The sequence below is a fragment of the Oncorhynchus mykiss genome, chromosome 23, assembly GCF_057628025.1.
Source record: "Oncorhynchus mykiss isolate SJ-2025 chromosome 23, ASM5762802v1, whole genome shotgun sequence".
In the NCBI taxonomy this organism is placed as follows: Eukaryota; Metazoa; Chordata; class Actinopteri; order Salmoniformes; family Salmonidae; genus Oncorhynchus; species Oncorhynchus mykiss.
This window is the reverse complement of record NC_143044.1, coordinates 45,847,166-45,862,111: the sequence shown is the minus strand read 5'-3', so window position 1 is coordinate 45,862,111 and position 14,946 is coordinate 45,847,166. Positions and strand designations below refer to the sequence as shown.

The window sequence follows — 14,946 nt, the reverse complement described above, 5'->3', positions numbered from 1 at the left end:
GTCTTCAAATGTTCTGTAATTTTCCAGACCCCTTATCATCTGCTCAATAAAATCAGCCCGTGGCTGAATCTAGTTGGTGATCCCTGGTCTAGGGACGATGGCCATGGCTAAAGTAATGAAGGGTGAAGGGCATCCTCTCATTTATCAGAAAAACGACTCCATCCATAGGGACCAAACCTTTTCCCTTAAATGTTAGTCATTTAGCAGATGCTTTTATCCAGAGAGACTTACTAGAGAAATTAGGGTTAAGTGTTTTGCTCAAGGGCACATCAACCGATTTTTCACCTAGTCAGCTCAGGGATTCGAATTAGAGACTAGGGTTTTCCCCAAAGAATGTAAGAGGGCACTGCGCCACCTTGTAGACTGGCTGCACCACTTTATTTGTTATAATTTAAGCAATTATTTTCCTCTAGATTGCAGGAAATGGCAGTTTCAAGTGTTCAAAAATGCAAAAATCTCTAAGGCACTGCCCACCCACGCTGTACTCAGCAGTACCAGATTGTTAAAAATGGGCCCAACACTCTTAACCGCTAGGCTACCTGCCACCCCAACGCATAGCAAAAGAACACTCTGTGATTCCTAATGTAATGACAATGAACCATGTACTGTATGTCACAATCCAAAAGCCCTGTTAAAGTATTGTGCCATCTGTAATACAGTAGCTATTCAACTCCCACAGCTGTACCATCTACTGTAAGAGATGTCCACTATCCACACCAACACCAGCATAAACTCTCCCTCCAGCTGAGTGACTTGACGATAGTGCGTAAACGATGCAAGTGTAGGAGACATTCTCCCTGTCAGCTGCATAGGGAGAGACAGGAGCAGCTGCAACCACTCTGCTGCATCCTGTAGATAAATATAGCTCTTTCCCACTGGGCAGACACTTGTTGAAATTACGTTGAACCAACGTGAAATAGACTTTAATAGACGTCTTTGCCCAGTGGCTACTGATAGTGGGACCAGGAGCATGCTGGGCTGGCTTATCAGATAAGACACCCAAGTGGTACAGGACAGTAGCTCAGATTAGTGTGATGTTTTTAGTGACAATGTGTTATTTAAAAACCTGTCCTAAACTCTCGCTCTTTTATTACAGTCAATAGATAAACAGACAAGCCCCCATAAGAGACAGGCAGTGAAAGGTTTATTAGTCTTTTAGATGACTGGTGGTCCATACAAGTGTATCACTGTCCAATCTATGGCAGGATCAGGACATTCATTGCTTACTTATTCAGAATACGGATTCTAAAATGCTATCGTTATAAAATGGAATTATGTATCTAGTCACAACTTGGATGCAGATATTGCTTATTTCCAAATACTGTGTCATGATTGAAAATCAAAACTGAATTATTTCCCTGAAATGACTGGGTCATACCGTACAACATACATGTAATCTCTTATATGTGCTTCCTGCTCTCACCTGCCATCTTGTCATCTCCCTGGTGTGAATCAGCAGGTTTGGCCGATGGCTCCATGGTGGTCCCCTCGGCTGCCTTGGTCTCGGCTGGTCTGGGGGTCTTAGCGGGGGACTTGGCAGGTGACTTGGTGGGCTCACCGTTAAAGTGCTTCTTAGTCAGCTGGAGCTGGCTGGTGAACTTCTCATGCTGATGGAGGGAGGAAGGGATGGAGCGATGGAGAAAGAAAGTGGAACACCGTCAGAGCCAAAAATATCATTTTTCATCTAATGCTGACACACACAGCTTAAAGTTATATTAGCATGGGGCAAGATACAATCTTATGAACCTACAGTGCCTTCAGAAAGTTTGCATACCCCTTGACTTATTCCACATTTTTTTGTGTTACAGCCTGTATTCAAAATTGAACATTTTTCTCACCCATCTACACACAATACCCCATAATGACAAAGTGAAAATATGTTTTTAGATTTTTGGAGGGGGCAAATGTATTGAAAATGAAATATCTAATTTACATAAGTATTCACACCCCTGAGGCAATACTTTGCAGAAGCACCTTTGGCAGCGATTACAGCTGTGAGCTTTAAATCTCTAAGAGCTTTCCACACCTGGATTATGCAACATTTGCCCATTATTATTAAAAAATTCTTCAAGTTCTGTGAAATTGGTTGTTGGTCATTGCTAGACAACCATTTTCAAGTATTGCCATAGATTTTCAAATAGATTTAAGTCAAAACTGTAACTCGGCCATTTAAAAACATTCACTGTCTTCTTGGTAAGCAACTCCAGTTTAGTTTTGGCCTTGTGTTTAAGGTTATTGTTCTGCTGAAGGGTGAATTCATCTCCCAGTGTCTGGTGGAAAGCAGACTGAACCAGGTTTTCCTCTAGGATTTTGCCTGTGCTTAGCTCCATTCCGTTTGTTTTTTTATCCTGAAAAACTCCCGTCCTTAAGGATTACAAGCATACCCTTAACATGATGCAGCCACTCGATGCTTGAAATTTGAAGAGTGGTACTCAGTAATATGCTGTAATGGATTTGCCCCAAATATAATATTTTGCATTCAGGACAAAAAGTGAATTGCTTTGCCACATTCTGTGCACTATTACTTTAGTGCCTTGTTGCAAACAGGATGCAGTTATGGAATATTTTCCGTTTTCTCCTATCACAGCCATTAAACTCTGTAGCTGTTTTAAAGTCACCATTGTTCACATGGTTTAATCCCTGAGCAGTTTCCTTTCTCTCCGGCAAACTGAGTTAGGAAGAACGCCTGTATCTTTGTACTGACTGGGTATATTGATACACCATCCAAAGTGTAATTAATAACTTCACTGTGTAATTAATAAAGTTTTACCCATCAATAGGTCACCTTGTTTGTGAGGCATTGGAAAATCTCACTGGGGTACAGAGATGAGGTAGTCATTCAAAAATCATGTTAAACACTATTATTGCAAACAGAATGAGTCCATGCAACTTATTACGTGACTTGTTAAACATATTTTTACTCCTGAACTTATTTAGGCTTGCCATAACAAAGGGGTTGAATACTTATTGACTCAAGACCTTTTGCTTTTTATTTTTTATTAATTGGTAAAAATGTCAAAAGACATAATTTCACTTCCACTTTGGCATTGTAGGGTATTGTCTATACGCCAGTGACCAAAAATCTAAATTTAATCCATTTTAAATTCAGGCTGTAACACAACAACATTTTGAAAAAATCGAGGGGTGTGAATCCTTTCTGAAGACCCTGTACTTACAGACACTGTGTTATACTATGGTATAACTGTTGTTATTTCATATTTAGCAGAAATTAGCACCCCAGATAGCCCTGATATTGAGTACAACATAGATATTCTGATATACAGCGCCTTCAAACAGTATTCACACCCCTTGAATTATTCCACATTCTGATGTGTTACAAAGTGGGAAAAGGTTACATACACTACCGTTCAAAAGTTTGGAGTCACTTAGAAATGTCCTTGTTTTCCATGAAAACATACATGAAAGGAGATGCTAAATGAATAGAAATTATAATAAAGACATTGACAAGGTTATAAATAATGATTTTTAATTGAAATAATAATTGTGTCCTTCAAACTTTGCTTTCGCCAAAGAATCCTCCATTTGCAGCAATTACAGCCTTGCAGACCTTTGGCATTCTAGTTGTCAATTTGTTGAGGTAATCTGAAGAGATCTCATCCCATGCTTCCTGAAGCACCTCCAACAAGTTGGATTGGCTTGATGGGCACTTCTTACATACCATACGGTCAAGCTGCTCCCACAACAGCTCAATAGGGTTGAGATCCGGTGACTGTGCTGGCCACTCTATTATAGACAGAATACCAGCTGACTGCTTCTTCCCTAAATAGTTTTTGCATAGTTTGGAGTTTGGAGCTGTGTTCCAATAAAGCGCCGTCCACAGGGTATGGCATGGCGTTCTTCAAGATCCCTTTTACCCTGTACAAATCTCCCACTTTACCACCACCAAAGCACCCCCAGACCATCATCTTGCCTCCACCATGCCTGACAGATGGCTTCAAGCACTCTTCCAGAATCGTATAATTTTTCTGCTTTTCACAAAAGTTCTTCTTTGTGACCCGAACACCTCAAACTTATATTAGTCTGTCCATAACACTTGTTTCCAATCTTCCTCTATCCAGTTGTTGTGTTCTTTTGCCCAGCTTCACTTTTATTTTAACTTTTATTTTTATTGGCCAGTCTGAGATATGGCTTTTCATTGCAACTCTGCCTAGATGGCCTGCATCCCGGAGTCGCCTCTTCACGGTTGACGTTGAGACGGGTGTTTTGTGGGTACTTAATAATGAAGCTAATAGTTGACGACTTGCGAGGTGTCTGTTTCTCAAACTAGATACTCTAATGTACTTGTCCCCGTGCTCAGTTGTGCACCGGGCCCTCCCTCTCCTCTTTCTATTCTGGTTAGCGCCAGTTTGCGCTGTTCTGTGAAAGGAGTAGTACACAGCTTTGGACGAGATCTTCAGTTTCATGGTAATTTCTCGCATGGAATAGCCTTCATTTCTCAGAACAAGAATAGACTGACGAGTTTCAGAAGAAAGGTATTTGCTTCTGGCCATTTTGAACCTGTAATCGAACCAACGAATTCTGATGCTCCAGATACTAAACTAGTCTAAAGAAGGCCAGTTGAATTGCTTCTTTAATCTGCACAACAGTTTTCAGCTGTGCTAACATAATTGCAAAAGGATTTTCTAATGATCAATTAGCCTTTTAAATGATAAACTTGGAGGAGTGATGGTTGCTTGGAGGAGTGATCACAAACTTGGAGGAGTGATCACAGGAGTGATGGTTGCTGATAATGGGCCTCTGTACGCCTATGTAGATATTACATAAAAAATCAGTTGTTTCCAGCTACAAGTCAGTTACAACATTAACAATGTCTACACTGTATTTCTGATCAATTTGATGTTTTTTTTAATGGACAAAAAAATGCTTTTCTTTCAAAAACAAGGACATTTCTAAGTGACCCCAAACTTTTGAAAAAAAAGTTTGGTAGTGTACATTCTATCCCAGTACAACGTGTAAAGGGTTGTATGTACTGTGTAGTGTCCTACCTGAAGAGCCTCATCTGGGACAGTCATCTCCTCTCGCACCACCGTGAACAGGTTGATATGTGGAACAGGTTAAGGGAATACACTTTCACACTGTTTGCATCGATCCTCACAGCCACTTCATTATACACACAACAGCCAGGCCGAAGCCACAGCGGATGACAGTTTGACATTTGCAGATTATACAGCTTGACAAATGATCAGTGGACGAGAGCAATGAAGTGAACAGATGCCTCGTGTAAGGTTATTTAAATTGCAGTAATGTTGTGTCATTAAAATGTTAAAGACTGAATGATTGAAAGGATATCATATCCAAACCTCAGCTTGTCATCAATCTTTAAAGTGACATACATCTGCTCCTGAATTCGGACATCATTCACAAATGTCTGTGTGGAGAGAAAAGAGGGAAAACCTGTTTGTAAGTTATAAATAGCACATTATAAATGCACTGCCCTCCGCCTCTCTCCAGTGCCAGGCGTGCCAGCCCAGTTCTCATTGCTTAAAACCCTTGTGGCTCAGACTTGAGTTACATAATGAATTTAGGGAAACGGTTCCCTGCAGACATCATTTCAGGCTACATTTAAACCAGAATACATTGCCTTTCATTCTCAGTTACAAATCACCACAAACCTGCAGGCAACAGGTGATGGCGAGAAATTGGATTAGGGTTGTATTACACCGGTACTGTAAAAATCTTAAGTAAATGTGATTTCTGTCTTTCTTGCAGATCTCTCCAACCCCCCATAAGAACCAGCCATAGTGCCATTATAAAAGGAAAGACAGCGCCTTAAATAATCAGGTGATGTGAAAAATGTCCCACACTGCAGCCAGAGACATTGAATCAGCTGATGGGGTCTGTTTATGGAAGGTATGTCAGATGATGGGGTGCAGAGCGGGGCCAGGATAACATTGGCAGCTCTGGCCTCACTGACCAAGCATTTTCAATCATCACTGCCAGCCGGTCTCTGTCTGACCTCTAAATAGTGTGACAGAACTTGATGAAAGGGACAAGAGGTACTTTGATCTACCTGGGTCCTTCATGGAGAGCATAGAAATAAAAATCAAACTTTTTTTATAGTTACAAGTCCAGTTTAAAGTCACTCTAAAATAGAAGAACGGTTACATTGGGTAATATAAGTGTTAGCTGAGAGGTGGTTGCAGTGTCTAATTAGAAGATACAGTTATGACTGTAGGCTAGCTGTGGTTGCTATCAGGATTTATCAAAACAGAGTCCTGGACAAATAGATTGAACATACACTGTTGACTTCTCTTATGATTCAAAATGTATCCTCAAGATGAGTAAGATGTGCAGGGCATTCAGTAGTCAGGCTCTGATTGGCCCAGCATGTGATGTAGATCCATCCTAAAGATGAGTAAGATGTGCAGGGCATTCAGTAGTCACTTCCTGATTGGCTCAGAATGTGATGTAGATCCATTCTAAGATTTATTTTGTATTTTTTTATTTCACCTTTATTTAACCAGGTAGGCCAGTTGAGAACAAGTTCTCATTTACAACTGTGACCTGGCCAAGATAAAGCAAAGCAGTGTGACACATACAACGACACAGAGTTACACATGGAATAAACAAACAAACAGTCAATAATACAATAGAAACATCTATATACAGTGTGTGCAAATGTAGTAAGATAAGGGAGGGAAGGCAATAAAAAGGCCGAATTGGCGAAATAATTACAATTTAGCAATTAAACACTGGAGCGATAGATGTGCAGAAGATGAATGCGGGAGAAGAGATACTGGGATGCAAAGGAGCAAAACATATAAAAAATAACAACATGGGGATGAGGTAGTTGGGTGGGATATTTACAGATGGGCTGTGTACAGGTGCAGTGATTGGTGATGCTCAGACAGCTGATGCTTAAAGTTAGTGAGGGAGATATAAGACTCCAGCTTCAGTGATTTTTGCAATTCGTTCCAGTCATTGGCAGCCCAGAACTGTAAGGAAAGGCGGCCAAACGAGGAGCTGGCTTTGGGGATGACCAGTGAAATATACCTGCTGGAGCGCATGCTACGGGTGGGTGCTGCTATGGTGACCAGTGAGCTGAGATAAGGTGGGGCTTTACCTCGCAAAGACATATAAATGACCTGGAGCCAGTGGGTTTGACGATGAATATGAAGCGAGGGCCAAACAACGAGAGCATCCAGGTCGCAGTGATGGGTAGTATTGTCATGCCCTGACCGTAGATTGCTTTGTATGTTTCTATTTTTAGTTTGGTCAGGGAGTGATGTGGGTGGGTATTCTATGTTTTGTTCTATGTTTGTATTTCTATGTGTTTGGCCTGGTATGGTTCCCAATCAGAGGCAGCTGTCAATCGTTGTCTCTGATTGAGAACCATACTTAGGCAGCCTGGTTTCGCACTTGTGTTGTGGGTAGTTGATTTCTGTTTTGTGTGTATTCACCTGACAGAACTGTTTCGTTCTCGTTATTCGTCGTGGTTATTTTGTTTAGTGTTTAGTTTTGATTAAATTTACAACATGAACACTTACCACGCTGCACCTTGGTCCTCTCCTTCTTCCACCTACGACGATCATTACAAGTATATGGGGCTTTGGTGACAAAACTGATGGCACTGTGATAGACTACATCCAATTTGCTGAGTAGAGTGTTGGAAGCTATTTTGTAAATGACATCGCCGAAGTCAAGGATCGGTAGGATAGTCAGTTTTAAGAGGAAAAGTTTGGCAGCATGAGTGAAGGATGCCTTGTTGCGAAATAGGAAGCCAAATCTAGATTTAATTTTGGATTGGAGATGGTTAATGAGAGTCTGGAAAGAGAGTTTACAGTCCAACCAGACACCTAGGTATTTGTAGTTGTCCACACATTCTAAGTCAGAACCGTCCAGAGTAGTGATGCTAGTCGGGAGGGCAGGTGCGGGCAGCGATTGTTTGAAGAGCATGCATTTAGTTTTACTTGCATTTAAGAGCAGTTGGAGGCCACGGAAGGAGAGTTGTATGGCATTGAAGCCAATCTGGAGGTTTGTTAACATAGTGTCCAAAGAAGGGCCAGAAGTATACAGAATGGTGTCGTCTGAGTATAAGTGGATCTGAGAATCACCAGCAGCAAGAGCAACATCATTGATGTATACAGAGAAAAGAGTTGGCCCGAGAATTTAACCCTGTGGCACCCCCGTAGAGAATGTCAGAGGTCCGGACAACAGGCCCTCTGATTTGACACACTGAACTATCTGAGAAGTAGTTGGTGTAGCAGGCGAGGCAGTCATTTCAGAAAACAAGGCTGTTGAGTCTGCCGATAAGAATGCGGTGAATGACAGAGTCAAAAACCTTGGCCGGGTCAATGAAGACGGCTGTCTTTTATCGATGGCGGTTATGATATCGCTTAGGACCTTGAGCGTGGCTGAGGTGCACCTATGCCCAGCTTGGAAATCAGATTGCACAGCGGAGAAGGTATGATAGGTTTTGAAATGGTTGATGATTTGTTTGTTAACTTGGCTTTCGAAGACTTTAGAAAGGCAGGGTAGGATAGATATAGGTCTGTAACAGTATGGGTCTAGAGTGTCTCCCCGTTTGAAGAGGGGGATGGCCGCGGCATTTTTCCAACCATCAGGGATCTCAGACGATACGAATGAGAGGTTGAACAGGCTAGTAATAGGGGTTACAAGAAAAGGTTGCAAGATCAAATCCCTGAGCTGAAAAGGTAAAAATGTGTTGTTCTGCTCCTGAACAAGGCAGTTAACCCACTGTTCCTAGGCTGACATTGAAAATAAGAATTTGTTCTTAACTGACTTGCCTAGTTAAATAAATGTAAGATTGTAGGGGTCCAGATTTTGAAGCTATTTCAGAACACCAGCTATCTGGAAATGGGAGAAGATTGGACAAGTTTCTGTGGGGGGTGCGGAGCTGTTGACCGGGGTAGGGGTAGCCAGGTGTTTTAGGGAGCGTTTGACAGTGATGAGGGGTGGTCCTTTGACCGTGGACCCAGGCAATGAGGCAGTGATCGCTGAGATCCTGGTTGAAGACAGCAGAGGTGTATTTAGAGGGCAGGTTGGTCAGCATGATATACAGTGCCTTGCGAAAGTATTCGGCCCCCTTGAACTTTGCGACCTTTTGCCACATTTCAGGCTTCAAACATAAAGATATAAAACTGTATTTTTTTGTGAAGAATCAACAACAAGTGGGACACAATCATGAATTGGAACGACATTTATTGGATATTTCAAACTTTTTTAACAAATCAAAAACTGAAAAATTAGGCGTGCAAAATTATTCAGCCCCCTTAAGTTAATACTTTGTAGCGCCACCTTTTGCTGCGATTACAGCTGTAAGTCGCTTGGGGTATGTCTCTATCAGTTTTGCACATCGAGAGACTGACATTTTTTCCCATTCCTTGCAAAACAGCTCGAGCTCAGTGAGGTTGGATGGAGAGCATTTGTGAACAGCAGTTTTCAGTTCTTTCCACAGATTCTCGATTGGATTCAGGTCTGGACTTTGACTTGGCCATTCTAACACCTGAATATGTTTATTTTTGAAACATTCCATTGTAGATTTTCTTTATGTTTTGGATCATTGTCTTGTTGGAAGACAAATCTAAGTCCCAGTCTCAGGTCTTTTGCAGACTCCATCAGGGTTTCTTCCAGAATGGTCCGGTATTTGGCTCCATCCATCTTCCCATCAATTTTAACCATCTTCCCTGTCCCTGCTGAAGAAAAGCAGGCCCAAACCATGATGCTGCCACCACCATGTTTGACAGTGGGGATGGTGTGTTCAGCTGTGTTGCTTTTACGCCAAACATAACGTTTTGCATTGTTGCCAAAAAGTTCAATTTTGGTTTCATCTGACCAGAGCACCTTCTTCCACATGTTTGGTGTGTCTCCCAGGTGGCTTGTGGCAAACTTTAAACAACACTTTTTATGGATATCTTTAAGAAATGGCTTTCTTCTTGCCACTCTTCCATAAAGGCCAGATTTGTGCAATATACGACTGCTTGTTGTCCTATGGACAGAGTCTCCCACCTCAGCTGTAGATCTCTGCAGTTCATCCAGAGTGATCATGGGCCTCTTGGCTGCATCTCTGATCAGTCTTCTCCTTGCATGAGCTGAAAGTTTAGAGGGATGGCCAGGTCTTGGTAGATTTGCAGTGGTCTGATACTCCTTCCATTTCAATATTATCGCTTGCACAGTGCTCCTTGGGATGTTTAAAGCTTGGGAAATCTTTTTGTATCCAAATCCGGCTTTAAACTTCTTCACAACAGTATCTCGGACCTGCCTGGTGTGTTCCTTGTTCTTCATGATGCTCTCTGCGCTTTTAACGGACCTCTGAGACTATCACAGTGCAGGTGCATTTATACGGAGACTTGATTACACACAGGTGGATTGTATTTATCATCATTAGTTATTTAGGTTAACATTGGATCATTCAGAGATCCTCACTGAACTTCTGGAGAGAGTTTGCTGCACTGAAAATAAAGGGGCTGAATAATTTTGCACGCCCAATTTTTCAGTTTTTGATTTGTTAAAAAAGTTTGAAATATCCAATAAATGTCGTTCCACTTCATGATTGTGTCCCACTTGTTGTTGATTCTTCACAAAAAAATACAGTTTTATATCTTTATGTTTGAAGCCTGAAATGTGGCAAAAGGTCGCAAAGTTCAAGGGGGCCGAATACTTTCGCAAGGCACTGTATATGAGGGTGTACGTGTTTAAGGATTTAGGGTTGTACCTGGTAGGTTCCTTCACAATTTGTGTGAGATTGAGGACATCTAGCTTAGATTGTAGGACGGCTGGGATGTTAAGCATGTGCCAGTTTAGATCACAAACTCTGAGGATAAATGGGGGGCAATTAATTCACATATGGTGTCCAGGACACCGCTGGGGGCTGAGGGGGTCTATAACAAGCGGCAACAGTGAGAGACTTATTTCTGGAAAGGTGGATTTTTAAAGTAGAAGCTTGAACTGTTTGGGCACAGACCTGGAAAGCATGACATAACTTTGCAAGCTGTCTCTGCAGTAGATTGCAACTCCACCCCCGTTGGCAGTTCTGTCTTGGTGGAAAATGTTGCAGTTGGGGATGGAAATTTCAGAAGTTTTTGTGGCCTTCCTAAACCAGGATTCAGACACGGTTAGGACATCAGGCTTGGCGGAATGTGCTAAAGCAGTGAATAAAAAAAACTTATGGAGGATGCTTCTGATGTTAACATGCATGAAACCAAGTCCACAAATGATAGCAATTGGGGAATAGGAGTGGAACTGGGGGCTACAGGGCCTGGATTAACCTCTACATCAACAGAGGAACAGAAGAGGAGTAGGATAAGGGTACGGCTAAAGGCTATAAGAACTGGTCATCTAGAGCGTTGGGGAGAGGGAATAAAAGGAGCAGAATTCTGGGCGTGGTAGAATAGATTCAGGGCATAATGTGCAGACAACGATACGGTAGGATGTGAGTACAGTGTAAATAAACCCAGGCGTTAAGTGACAATGAGAGAGGTTTTGTCTCTGGAGGCACCAGTTAAGCCAGGTGAGGTCTCTGCATGTGTGTGGCGTGGGACAAAGGAGCTATCTAAGGCATTTTGAGAGGGACTGAGGGCTCTACAGTGAAATAAACCAATAAGAACTGGCCAAGACAGCAGCAGACAAGGCATATTGACATAAGAGAGAGGCATAAAGCAGTCACAGGTGTTGATCGGGAGAGCTAAGAAAACAACGGGTAAATGGTGATGAATGGGCAGAGCGGGTCAGTTAGGTACATGCAGGACCTGAGTTTGAGGCTGGGGCCGACAGGTAAATGAGGTACCGTGTTATTGAAACAGTCCAGGGGGCATCAGCTGTGTAGCCGAGTGTTCATAGGGTCCAAAGAACAGCAATAGGTGAGTCAGGGAGCTGTTCAGTAGTACTACGCTAGGCGAGCAGGGGACACAGTGTTCAGAAAAGCTAGCGGGCCGGGGCTAGTAGATGGTTCTTCGGCAACATAACAGAATAGCCTGTTGAGACCACATCGGACGATCACCTCGACAGTCCAGTCGTGATAGATTGGCGGGGCTCCGTGTCGACAATAAAGGGTCCAGGCCAATTGGCAAAGGAGGTATTGTAGCCCTAGAATTAGCTGGTATATGGGCCTAGCTCGAGGCTATCTCAAGGCTAGCTGGTGCTTGCTTCTGGACAGAGGCGTTAGCTAACAGTAGCCACTCGTTTGCAGCTAGCCTTGAGATCAGCTGCGATGATCTGGTGTAATGATCCAGAGTGGCAGGAATCCGGCGATGTGGTAGAGAGAGGCAGTCCGATATGCTCTGTGTTGATATCGCACTGTAAAGAATGTCCGAGCTAAGGCTGGCTTGGTGACCGAGAAGAAGGTGAAGACCACTAGCCGTGGCTCACAAAGACTAGTAACTAGTTAGCTGGCTAGCTCCTGATGGAAGTTCTAGTTATAAGGAATAAAAATAGCAGCTCCGTACACCATTGGGTTAGGTGGGTCGCAGGAAAGTACATTTTGTTTGTTGACAGAAAGTGAGATTAAGATATATACGAAAAAGACTGGCTAATTATGGCTATTTACACGTCCTACTGCTACGCTATTTTGGTCAAGATGAGTAAGATGTGCAGGGCATTCAGTAGTCAAGCTCTGATTGGCCCAGTATGGGATGTAGATCCATCATAAAGATGAGTAAGATGTGCAGGACATTCAGCAGTCAGGCTCTGATTGGCCCAGTATGGGATATAGTGCTACTTCCTGTCGCCATGGGCCCTCGAATTACAGGGGAGGAATCCTGAAGCATGACTCAGGAGGAAGAGCTTATGACTCCAGCTTCCTGCCTGGGAGAATGCTTCAAAGTTGTTCCAAGCTAGTGGGTTAGCCTAAACACTGAGTAAGTTACACAGCCATCAGCAGAACTAGGACAACTAACACATGACTCACACACACCATGTGGCAGGAAGAGCACTTCAACATGGTTTTTCTCTGCCGTGAAAGATAATGGTGTGGAATAAAGGGGTAATTATCTCAGCCCTGTCAATTCCTCTCAAGTCAAAGCTGGAGCAAATTTGATTGGCCTAAAGATGAAGCACAACCTCTGACCCTTTTACATGTCTTCTCCTCCCCTTTTACTCACCCCGTTCAGGCTGCCCAGGTCCTTGACTTTGTGCTCATCGCTGGTCACCTCATAGTTGATGACCGCATGCTGCTTGTCAACACTCCGCGACTGTAAACACAAACCCAACAGTCACAGTCAGTAATGGAGTTACATATTGTTGAATGGTAACTTGACATCAATGATGAACTTGAAATGTTTTTGACATGACAACATCCACACAGAGAGCTACAGCATCCACACAGAGAGCTACAGCATCCACACAGAGAGCTACAGCATCCACACAGAGAGCTACGGCATCCACACAGAGAGCTACGGCATCCACACAGAGAGCTACAGCATCCACACAGAGAGCTACAGCATCACACAGAGAGCTACGGCATCCACACAGAGAGCTACAGCATCCACACAGAGAGCTACAGCATCACAAAGAGAGCTACAGCATCCACACAGAGAGCTACGGCATCCACACAGAGAGCTACAGCATCCACACAGAGAGCTACAGCATCCACACAGAGAGCTACGGCATCCACACAGAGAGCTACGGCATCCACACAGAGAGCTACGACATAAACACAGAGCTATGACATCCACACAGAGAGCTACGGAATCCACACAGAGAGCTATGTCATCCACACAGAGAGCTACGACATCCACACAGAGAGCTACTGAAATCTTGTATGTTCTCTCTCTGTTCAGAGCATGAAGTCGTGATTCAGGAGAATGAAGAGAGAGGGAGCTTCTACTAAAGCATGTATGCATGTCAGTGCTAGATTTGAAGTAACTACGTTTCATGGTGAACATGACTTGTCATATATAAGTGTCAAATATAAAACAGTGTTTACACTAAGATAAGTCTACTGTAGATAGCATAGCCTATTATAGAAACAGCATGACAGATGAATGCCTTCATGGAATAAATCATTTCAAACACAAACATGGCCCTTTGATTTGACTGTGGCCTAGTTGTGAGTGGTCCAGATTTGACTGTTATTAACTAGAAGAGGCCTAGTTGTGAGTGGTCCAGATTTGACTGTTACTAACTAGAAGAGGCCTAGTTGTGAGTGGTCCAGATTTGACTGTTACTAACTAGAAGAGGCCTAGTTGGGAGTGGTCCAGATTTGACTGTTACTAACTAGAAGAGGCCTAGTTGGGAGTGGTCCAGATTTGACTGTTATTAACTAGAAGAGGCCTAGTTGTGAGTGGTCCAGATTTGACTGTTACTAACTAGAAGAGGCCTAGTTGGGAGTGGTCCAGATTTGACTGTTACTAACTAGAAGAGGCCTAGTTGTGAGTGGTCCAGATTTGACTGTTACTAACTAGAAGAGGCCTAGTTGGGAGTGGTCCAGATTTGACTGTTACTAACTAGAAGAGGCCTAGTTGGGAGTGTTCCAGATTTGACTGTTACTAACTAGAAGAGGCCTAGTTGGGAGTGGTCCAGATTTGACTGTTACTAACTAGAAGAGGCCTAGTTGGGAGTGGTCCAGATTTGACTGTTACTAACTAGAAGAGGCCTAGTTGGGAGTGGTCCAGATTTGACTGTTACTAACTAGAAGAGGCCTAGTTGGGAGTGGTCCAGATTTGACTGTTACTAACTAGAAGTGTCCTAGTTGGGAGTGGTCCTGGTTTGACTGTTATTAAATAGAAGAGGCCTAGTTGGGAGTGGTCCAGATTTGACTGTTACTAACTAGAAGAGGCCTAGTTGGGAGTGGTCCAGATTTGACTGTAATTAACTAGATGAGGCCTAGTTGGGAGTGGTCCAGATTTGACTGTTACTAACTAGAAGAGGCCTAGTTGGGAGTGGTCCAGATTTGACTGTTACTAACTAGAAGAGGCCTAGTTGGGAGTGGTCCAGATTTGACTGTTATTAACTTGATGAGGCCTAGTT

General features: G+C 43.0%; 1 protein-coding gene across 3 annotated transcripts in view; it reads right to left on the bottom strand.

Annotated features, from left to right (window-relative positions):
- Positions 1-14,946, bottom strand: part of LOC110502992 (centrosomal protein of 170 kDa) — a 98,925-nt gene that overhangs the window by 66,583 nt on the left and 17,396 nt on the right. For all 3 annotated transcript variants that reach the window (XM_021581355.3, XM_021581356.3, XM_036960827.2), the window contains 4 exons: positions 13,080-13,169; positions 5,311-5,389; positions 5,007-5,065; positions 1,424-1,607 (listed from right to left, as the gene is read on the bottom strand). In XM_021581355.3, the coding sequence (XP_021437030.2) occupies positions 1,424-1,607; positions 5,007-5,065; positions 5,311-5,389; positions 13,080-13,169 (412 nt within the window). The remainder of the gene's footprint in view (positions 1-1,423; positions 1,608-5,006; positions 5,066-5,310; positions 5,390-13,079; positions 13,170-14,946) is intronic.